Here is a 10709-nt window from a genome sequence, read left to right as displayed (position 1 = left end):
CGTGGCGCAAGAGGGTAGGGAGAATGGAAATGATGAAGAATAAGCCTAGTCAGAGTTGATGTTTCAAGCCGTCTTCTCTTATTATGCCTACTGTTATGGATGTCGCATGTGTTTTAGTCATGTAAAATGGCATAAGAGGAAGTCTGAATAATGGCTTAAAGTTTTGTATCAAATTGTTTCTTGAATTTGTTGTGGTTAAAGCTTTTGCTTTAGGTGTAGCTATTCTTTCAATGTTGTTCATTAACCCTTTAATGGAATTATATGCAGTGGAATTGTGTTTTGTTAGTGGATTTATTGTTTTCTGTGAGATATTGGAGGCACTCCGTTTACACAAGGTTGCATACCTATATCAATGTTTTATTTCTTCAATACAACAATGGTTATCAATTGTGTTGTATATATGCACACTAATGAAATCAGATGCAAGGTTTGGACTAAAATATCCATATTTAGCATGCAAATCTGCAAGTGGGCTTCTGAAAATTTGAACTTGAAGCAGAGAAATCTGTTGAAATTCGCAGAGCCTAATATGTAAAAGTGAATAAAATCTTCAAGATGTTCTACACTTATTATGAAAATCTGAATAAGAACAATTCAAAATTGCACTTTTAGCTTGAAATCTGCTTATGTTTCCATCTAGATCTGTTACAATGTAATAAAATCTTTCAGATCAACCTCCAGGGAAAAATATACCCTGCTAACAATAGCTACTCTGCCCCCACGCCATTCTTAGAGTAAAACACCACAGTCCATTCATTTGATAGTGCGACATCAAGATAACCGTAGCTTCACCTTTCCCACACTGCCTACTTTCGAAGAAAATACCATACTGTATCTCCTGGTGAAAATGGCTTGGTTCAGAACGAAATATGGAGATAATAGTTTCTCACTTGTTGGAAAAGTGTTGCCTGCTGAGGGAAGTATGATGAGAGAATCAGCCTATTCCCTGCAGGTGATCCATCCTGCAATTTTATTACCTGTTAGATTCCTCCATGAACAGCAATATGCCAACAGGCAGGTCATGTAGAAGCGAAAAGTATGCTATCAATAAACTGCACGAGAATCAAGAATGAACTAGATTAGAAATATTATGAGCTACCATCTGCAGATGTAGTCTACGTTTTCCTTGCCTTATGATGACATGTTACGTAAGGGCGCATAATTGCTTCTTTGAACGAATAGAACAGTGGGATGTTCGCCTCATTATCTGCTTGTTCATATGTTGCTGCTGCATACATCATGGTAGTTGGTGCCTCAGTTGCTTCTGATATAAGCTACCAAATGGAGGAAAGCCATACACCCATTGAAATATGATAATCCGGTGAGCCATACAGAACAAAATCACGAAATAAATAGCTTGGAATGTAGAGTTTCTCAACCTCAAATTCCCAGAAAACTGTACACCATCACAAGAAATATCACATGCTCAGACTTTGAAGTGTTTCCTATTGTTTATTAAGACTTCTAGAACCTGCCAATTCATTCGTTAGACATGAATCTTGTAGCAAGGAATGCAAAATCACTGAGGTCTCCTTAGTCAGTTCATGAGTCGAGTAGCGCCCAAATATGGTCAAATACTTCAAAGCAACATCAAGCTTTGCATCAATAGGTTTGGAAGTAATCATGCTATTCCATTCTTTAGATTTCCCTACTAAACAAGCCCCATGTAATAGAGCAGCCAAACTCACCGAGTCTAGAGGGAAGCCTTTATTCAACATCTTATCAGTCAGCTGTAACGCAGTTCCAAGCATCCTGTTTAAACAAAGACAAGCGACAATCGAGCTGTACGCAGCAGATATGGGATGCCAACCATCACACACCATTGTCCCAAAGATATCAAGAAGCATAGGCTTATGCCACTCAGAACCATCTTGTGTCGACTGAATAATAGAAGCAGCATTGTTTGATAGCCCGTTCACCAAATAATGAAATGTAACATCATTGGGATTACACTTGCTCATCATCATTTCTTCGAAAAAGGAAGATGCTTGTGCAAGTTTCCCCTCTTTGCAACAGCTGCCTATCATTACAGAATAAGTCACAACATTAGGCGGCACACCATTTGATTGCATTCCTCGGAGAATCCTTTCTGCACCAGAAACATGCCTACAACGACAAAAGCCACTGATGATTGAGGTATACATCACAACATTTGGCGTGTACTTCTGTTTGATGACGAGGCCAAATACAGTCAATGCACCAAGCAAATCATTCTGCTTTATGAATCCATCAATGATTGTAGAATATGTAAATTCATCCGGAGAGATGTTTCTTCTAGTCATCTTATTAATGCAAAGAACGGCATCTTTTATCTTCCCAAGCTTGCAGTAGCCCTTAATCATAGCATTATACCCTACAATCCCAGGATCGACACCTCTTTTGATTATGAGGTCAAAAAGTTTTTCAGCATCATCAAAGTTGCCACTTCTTATATATCCATCAACCAAAGTGGCATAAACATATGCATCGAGAGACACATTACAGCCAAGCATCTCTTGGAGAAGCTGCTCTGCATCAGCAAACCTACTCTTTTTGCAAAGTCCGTTAATTAACACATTGTAAATGCATGCATCGGGAGACACTCCCCTTTCCACCATATTGTTTCGGATTGTCAAAGCAGCCTCAACTTCTCCAGCAACAACTAAGCCATGAATGAGACCTCCATAGGTTATCAAGTCGGGCTTATGTCCACTTCGTGTCATCTCAACAAGAAGACATGATGCTCTCTCAAAATTTTGCTCCCTGCAGTAGGCATGTATAAGAGGGGTAAAGCTTAGCTTATTGGGAACCAATCCGCGATTGATTACCTCCTCCAAAAGCTTTTCCGCGTCCAGCACATTCCCATCTTTACAAGCATTAGAAATCAAAGAATTATACGTCACAATGTCCAACGGGCACCCTACTTCCATCATCTTTCTTGTGGTCTCGAAAGCTTCTCCAACAAGGCTATATTTACATTTACCATCAACACATTGTTATAGATTAACGGTAGTCACCTCAATACCGCTGGACTCCATTTCCTTACATAAACCTTCCAACTCCCTCTTTGATCCAATCATAGCCCCGTCTATCGAAGAACCCTCACTTTTAACTCGGCCCCGTGATCACCTCTCTGCATATCATAAAGGTATAGAACAATATTGGGAAGGCGGTTCCCACCTTCCAATCACTGGTTTCTCAACGCCTTCGTACACATCCCTCACCTTTGAAACACTGGAATTGACTATTCACGGGCATCACCGCACACTAACAACCCACGAGCGTCCATGTCTTCCTTCACAAGCCGTAAGCAAAGATCAGCGGTAATGGGCAGCCGTGTGTCACCACAGATAGATCGGCTCGTGAGTAGGCGCTTCTTCAAGCAAACCTCCACAATACGGTCGCTTTCTGCGAAGACTCTGGACCGACCAAGAGCTCAAAGTAGAGTACGAACCCATCAGGTCAACTGAAGAGAACCATAGAACTATCCTCGCATCGCGAATTTTGTCGAACACTAGTGGAATGAAGGTAATATCATCCCAAATAAAGCGAAGGACTCTTTGTTTTCTTCACTTCGGAAAGTTCAAAACTTCAGCCAATGATGAGGATGATAGATTTAACGCGACTGATTCTAGGTTGGGGGGGAAGGGTAATGAGTCTGAAATGGACATGTAGACAAAGGTATGCTGCTTACACCCAGTTTAAATTACCTCTATACCCGCTCTCTCTCGATTTTTATGAGTTTTATGCACTGCCAATTTTTAGAAAGGTGAGGAATACATAATTACCATACACAATTATTGGAATTCAAAGTACCACATCAAGATTTATTAATACTCATTTTTTATTTTTGCTACACCTCATATCATTCTATTTTTTTAATATTTCTTTGTCAGGAAAAAATTGTGTTTCGTGTCATTCATAAACAATAATGATTGGGTGTCTGAAATATAATTTGAAATTTCAGTTCTGCACGTTGTTCCCTTCTTTGACGGGTTAATTTTTGAGTTAATATACATAAAACTATCCACTTTCATATTGTAAAAATAAAAATTATCCACTAAAATAAAAACATTAAAAATTGTCCACTTTATGATTGAAATGACGGAAATAACCCTCACTTTAAAATAATAAAAAATATCCACTCATTTCTATCCCTCTCCTCTCTCTCTCTTCACCTTCACGTCACTCTCTCTCTATCTCACTACCGCCACCATCTCTCCCTCGTAGCATTCTCCGCCGTCGTCGCCGCCGCCGTCTCCACCATCTCTCTCGGCGTCGGAAATTCGCGCTACCACAAGCTCCTTCGCTCAGCGATTGACGAGTCGAGATCTGCTCCATCTCTCTCTCTCGGCGTCGGAAATCAGCCGCCTGCCGCACCATCTCCAGCGAATCGCCGCCGCCGTCTCTGAGCTGGTCGTGGTAGCCGCCGCACCATCTCCACCACCGAGGCAAGCCGTGACAACCACCACCACGGAACCCTCACTCACGCATCTCCTCCCCTCTTCCCCCACCGGTGATCTCTGTCACCAATATCCACACCTCCATCGACGATCGACGACCTTGTCCCTGCGCCGCCGCTGTAACCGAACAAACTCATGCCGGAGAAGATGGATCCGGCGGCGGTGGTGGAAGTGTGTGTGCCGTGGCCGTCGTCGTCGCGCGGTGATCTCAATTCCTTGGATTCATCAATCGGTGGCGTAATCGGAGGCATCGCAGTGGTTAGAGCACCGAATCCATTGATTCCGACTTCGAGCTCCAAAATTTGATGTTTCATGTTTTTACCAATAATCTGCCATCTCCTGGAATATTTGTTGAGCTCGATATATGTTTTAGTATTAGAACAAACTTATTAATTTGGGAATATTTGTTGATAAATCCAAAATCTGTATTTTGCAATTAGACGAGCATTAGTCGAATTAATTGTCGATGTAATATGGAAAAGATTCAGACATATGAATGAGATTATGCAAAACTTTGTTAACATGTCCATCTTACAGATGGGAAGACATTCAAGAAGCCTCGTCGTCCTTATGAGAAGGAGCGACTCGATGCTGAGCTAAAGCTTGTTGGAGAGTATGGTTTGAGGTGCAAAAGAGAGCTATGGAGGGTTCAGTATGCCTTGAGCCGCATTAGGAATAATGCTAGAAATCTTTTGACCCTTGATGAAAAGGATCCTCGTCGTATTTTCGAGGGGGGAGGATGAACAGGTATGGTCTGTTGGATGAGAGCCAGAACAAGCTCGATTATGTCCTTCATGCAGGTATTACAAAGGGATGAGAATTTCCCCAAAAAGTTGAAATCATCCAAACTACAGAACACTTGTTTTGGCTGATGTAAGTTGTTGATTGGTGTTGTAAATGTTGAATTAGCATTGTTGGCCTAACATGTGCAAACATATTAGTGCATTGTTGATGAAGTGATTGAAATTGAAGCTGATTTTATGTTTGGCTAAAATGACTAGTTGTTGGTGGCAGGGGAGAAGTTGTGGAAGTATTCCTAGTAGGTTGGGTAAAATTCTTGAATGAATGGCAAGTGAGGATGTTCGTTATCCTGAGCCTGGCATTGCAAATTTTACTGGTGGTGTTGGGCAATCGCAGGAAGTATGTATGCAAGGTTTGGATAAGAATCATTATTTGGTGTGCGTACGTATTGGCAGATTGGGTGGCAGTGGTTTCCCTTGGCATCATCACCAAGAACACTCTTGATGCATGCGAGAAGAGTATGAATGATAAGGCCGGAATTGAATTGAATTTGTTGTGGGCTCAATTCTTTCTTGTGCGTTTAGGTGGCCGCGACACCATCACCGCATATTCTGTGGAAGATAATGAGTTGTGGCTGCGGCATTTGGTGGGAATGCTCATTCATAGTGGCCTTGCTTTCTATGCACTGCTTGTTGCTTTTCCCGCCTCTGACATAACAAGCTCGATTATGTCCTGTCCCTCACTGTGGAGAACTTCCTCGAGCGTCGCCTCCAAACTTTAGTGTTCAAGGCTGGCATGGCCAAGTCTATTCACCATGCTAGAGTGCTGATCAGGCAAAGACACATTAGGTATTAATGATATATGATCCCTTGCTATCAATTATTAATGATAGATAATCCCTTGCTATCAGTTTTATATGATGATGATCCCTTGCTATCAATTATTAATGATAGATGATACTTGCTAATTTTATCTGATGATTGTAGACTAAATTATATACTTCTCCATTGTTGTTGTCTTGAATTCTATATGATGATTGTATACAAAATTATATACTTCTCCAGTATAGGGTCAGTAGACAGCTTGAATTTTTATGATGATTGTAGACTAAATTATATACTTCCCCAGTGTTGCTATCTTGAATTTTATATGATGATTGTAGACTAAATTATGTACTTCTCCAAGGTTGGGAGACAAGTTGTGAATGTTCCATCTTTCCTTGTGAGAGTTGATTCCCAGTAGCACATTGACTTCTCTCTCACATTGCCGTCGATCGCCGGAGATCTGGAGTGCTTGAAATGGCGGCGGCGGCTCCTGCATCCTCATCGGCTTCTCCTTCTCCTACGGCCTTTTTCTCACCGCTAGCTCCTCCTTCGTCGATTACCTCTCCTTCACCGTTCGTCTCCGCACCTCCGACTGTCGTGGCGCTACGTTGACTTCAGTAAATCCGGCAGGTCGTCTTGTTATTTGGATTTTGTGATGTGAAGCACGCATAGTTTTTTTGATTTTCTTTTCCTCTCTTGCTAGTCCCACCACCAATTACCAAGAGGAAGAGAGAGATAGGTGTTGGGCAGCCTGATGGCTTTAATTATGGATGCTATTGTTCTAACCCTTCGTTTTCTGCTACTGTAGTAATCTAAGGTGAAAGAATAAGAGATAGTCCATTTAGGAAAATTCAATGCTGCAGTTGGAACAATTTATCTTCACTTAGGCTTGTGCGGAAATGTATTTTTATGCGCAACTGAATTTGTGATTTTTATTGGAGAGATTTGATTGATTAAAGAGAAAGAGATTTTGGATAATTTATTAATGTTCTTGAATTTACAATCAGATCTATGAATTCACAACTTAATGGTCTTAAATTTACAACCAGATTTATGAATTCACAAGAATTCACAACCATATTTATGAATTCACAACCTAATTTTCTTGAATTCACAACCAACTCAATGAATTCACAACTTAATATTCTTGAATTCACAACTAAAACTCGAATTTACAACCAAAATAAATTATAGTTTTAGTTGTGAATTCAAACTTTAAAAACTAAAATTCGCAATTTAATGTTCTTGAATTCACAATCATCTCGATGAATTCACAACTTAATATTCTTGAATTCACAATCAAAATAAATTATAGTTACTTGAATTCACAACCAAAACAAATTGTGATTGTGAATTAAATTTTGGTTGTGAATTCACAATCAAAAAAGACCTTTTGAGAAGATTGATGATACAAATTTATTTGACAGATATTGGGAAGCATTGTTGCACATCCAAGAGAAGCTTGGGGAAATGAGGATGTTGGTGAATGGATTTTCTTCCATCAAGTTGAAGGGCTTTCTGTGGTGGGTGGGAAATGGACAAGGCGTCATAAATGGGCAAGGCGATTCTTGGTGGCGACACGTGAGTAATACGATCCCAAAACACATGTACACTGTATATTCAAATGTACGGTGTATTCGTTTTAATTAAATTTTCACTGAATATTAATAATCTCTAATTAGAGACTAATAAATCCTAACTCGAGTGCTCGTGTAGCACTCGAGCGGCGCGTGCTGTGCACACGCCTCAAATAAAACAAATAAAAAATTCCAACGACTTTTTTGAATATTTTTGATTTTTTTTTTTTTGCAACTGCTCTTTTAGTCGTTTGAGCCCAATTTTTTTTTTCTCTTCTTTTCACTCTATAAATAATACTTCTCCCTCCCTCATTCATCACAACTCACTCTTCATTCATCACAACTCACTCCTTCTTCCTCCTACAATTTTTCTTGCAAAACATCATCTTCGTTCTTCCAAAAATGTCGTCACCCGAACATGATTCTTCGCCCGATTCCGACAAAGTAGCTGAAAGGTTCATGGAGTTGGTTGAGTTGCAGAAACAAGTGCTTCAATCATACTGCCCCCAACCGGCGCCAGAGCCGGCGCGTGTCAAACGTCCCCGATCATACGTCCACCGTGATCGTGAAGAGGCCCATGTACGTCTTATGCAAGACTACTTCATCGACAATCCAACCGTGATCGTGAAGAGGCCCATGTACGTCTTATGCAAGACTACTTCATCGACAATCCAACGTACGACCCTACTTTTTTCCGGCGTCGTTTTCGCATGCAGAAGGAGCTGTTCTTGCGCATCGTCGAGGCTGTTCAAGGTGAAGATATTTTCTTCCATATGAGCACTGATGCACTCGGTCGAGATTCTCTTTCTCCTTTACAGAAATGCACGTCGGCTATCCGCCAATTAGCCACTGGGGTTAGTGCGGATGTTTTCGATGTGTATCTCAAAGTGGCGGACTCAACCGGGCATGTATGTCTCAAGAAGTTCTGCAAGGTGGTCATACGGGCTTTTGGAGCCTATTACCTGCGCCGTCCAACGCCAACTGACGTGCAACGCCTACTTCATATGCACGAGGCGCGACATGGTTTTCCCGGGATGCTCGGGAGCTTAGACTGCATGCATTGGGCATGGAAGAACTGCCCAAAGGCGTGGCACGCCGCCTACACAACACTTGTTTTGGCTGATGTAAGTTGTTGATTGGTGTTGTAAATGTTGAATTAGCATTGTTGGCCTAACATGTGCAAACATATTTGTAACACCCAGCATTTTCACTGCAGTATATATATTATTAATATTGTTTTCTATGATTTTAAAGAAGAAAGAGAAGTCTCAATTTTTATGTAAAACCTGAACTTAGTTATTTAACGAGCAGATTATATCGAGATTTTTAAAATCATAGAAGCCCGAGTATTTCATGATTTTAAGGTTGATAGGATTTTATGCAAAAAGCCCAATAAAGCCAGAGCCCAATTTGTGTATATTTGTGTATATGAATTCAGTTTTTAAGTATAAAAACAATAGCTATTTGGTTGGGCTAAGCATATTAAGAAATGATGAGGAAGCCCAAACCCAACATTCTTTCCTTAAGCAGGTTAGTCAACCTTATTAGCGTAAGTTAAATTATTCAGATTAAACTTCTAATCCAGATTAGTTATTCTTCATACACGTAGCATTTAGCTTTTACGCAGCTGCTCACACAAACCGACTCAAGTCGGTATAAGCTTCATCCGTCATGCGTTGAACCATTTTCTTCATTCTGCAAAATCTTAACTGCTAGTAAACATCCATCCAACACACAAAATTACACACATCCACAGCAGACATCAAAGAAGGTAGTCTTTCTTTTCAATTCAGTTAACTTTACATGATAAAGGTAGTAACCAAGAACAGTGATGAATAATAGCTATAATCACATATAAAAATCGGATCTTGAGCAGTAGCCACTCCGAGAGACACCCTGAATCATGGACTCCTGAAATAGAAAAATTAGGGATTTATTAGTTTGAGGTATTAGAACTGAAATAGGTTATTGAAATAGAAAATAAAGAAAAAGAGAAAAGAAGAAGGAAATAATTAGAACAGCGGAAGGGATGGCAGCAGCAACCGCGGCGAAGGCACGATTGGCGGCAGCGACCGCCGGCACTGCCCACGCTAGGCGGTCTGCAGTGGCCGCCAGTAGCAGAGAAGAGTGAGAGTTTGGGCGAGGGAGAGGGAAATAGACTGAGACACAAAGAGAGAGAGGTGGACAGGAGAGAAAGCAGAGCGACATAGAGGGAGAGAAAGGAGAGAGTCGCAGAGAGAAAGAAAGAAATAAGGGGTTTACCTGAGACGGAGGTAGCGGTGGTGTGATGGAGACGGCGGCGGCAGTGGCGGAACTCACCGGAGAACGTGAATTGAAAATAGGAATCCCTAGATCTATTTTAATTCTGGGATTTTAGATTTAGGAGATGAAATGGGGAAGAAAAGGAGGGTGAAGAAGTGGCACCGGCCCCGCCGCGCCGGAGGCGGCGAAAACCGGCGACTTCGCCGGCCGAGAGGGAGAGGAGAGACGCATGTGAGAGAAGTGAGAGAGAGAACCGTGTGTGAGCAGAGGAAGGGGGGGGGGGGGGGGAGATCTGCATTTGATTTCTTTAATTTACAAAGGGATTCTTGATTTAGATATTGATAATTTTAATCTGATTAATAATTGATTGGGCTTAGAAAATACTTGGGCCAGTAATTACTATTGGACCTTAGTAATAAATTAGATTATGGACTTAATTATTGGTTTGGGTCCTTAATTCATTTAATTGAGATGAGTTTATTTTAATTTAAGCCTATAAATATGTATAAAGGATTATTAGGTATTTGCTAATAATTGGCTTGATTTATTAAATGGCCTAGACATATAATTAAATTATGCTACTACTCTATGTAATTATGCATAAATTAGACACTAGATTATTATAGAATCAAATTCTTGAAAGAAGAGAAAAATAGATTTATATTATTTCCAGTTAATAGCTATTTATTAAATTAGAATGAGTAGAGTTATGATTAACGCTAGAGTTATGAGTATTGCAGTTTAAGTTTATGTTGGTATTTGTTGGTAAGTTTGCCAAATATCAACTAGTCTTCATACCATAATTTTCAATAGAACCATCACCTTAAAACCAACATAAGTATTGTCTAAATCAGTCCACATCA

General features: G+C 40.4%; 1 protein-coding gene and 1 long non-coding RNA gene across 2 annotated transcripts; both read right to left on the bottom strand.

Moving 5' to 3' along the window:
- Positions 1-506: 506 nt before the first annotated feature.
- Positions 507-2963, bottom strand: LOC130999003 (pentatricopeptide repeat-containing protein At1g52620-like). Its single transcript, XM_057924465.1, has 2 exons — positions 1100-2963; positions 507-962 (listed from the first exon to the last, which is right to left on the bottom strand). The coding sequence occupies exon 1, from the start codon at positions 2910-2912 to the stop codon at positions 1446-1448; it is 1467 nt and encodes a 488-aa protein (XP_057780448.1). The 5' UTR covers positions 2913-2963; the 3' UTR covers positions 507-962; positions 1100-1445.
- Positions 2964-9346: 6383 nt separating this feature from the next.
- Positions 9347-10119, bottom strand: LOC130999002 (uncharacterized). Its single transcript, XR_009093374.1, has 2 exons — positions 9847-10119; positions 9347-9495 (listed from the first exon to the last, which is right to left on the bottom strand). It is a non-coding gene; the product is annotated as an uncharacterized LOC130999002 (long non-coding RNA).
- Positions 10120-10709: the final 590 nt, after the last annotated feature.

The sequence above is a fragment of the Salvia miltiorrhiza genome, chromosome 8 (assembly GCF_028751815.1).
Source record: "Salvia miltiorrhiza cultivar Shanhuang (shh) chromosome 8, IMPLAD_Smil_shh, whole genome shotgun sequence".
Classification (NCBI taxonomy): Eukaryota; Viridiplantae; Streptophyta; class Magnoliopsida; order Lamiales; family Lamiaceae; genus Salvia; species Salvia miltiorrhiza.
Note: the sequence above shows the minus strand (reverse complement) of the source record. Positions and strands in the feature narration are given on the sequence as shown.

Bases quoted from the DNA above. Each gene is read 5' to 3' on its own strand.
- LOC130999003 (XM_057924465.1), bottom strand. From the start codon at position 2,912: ATGATGGAAGTAGGGTGCCCGTTGGACATTGTGACGTATAATTCTTTG.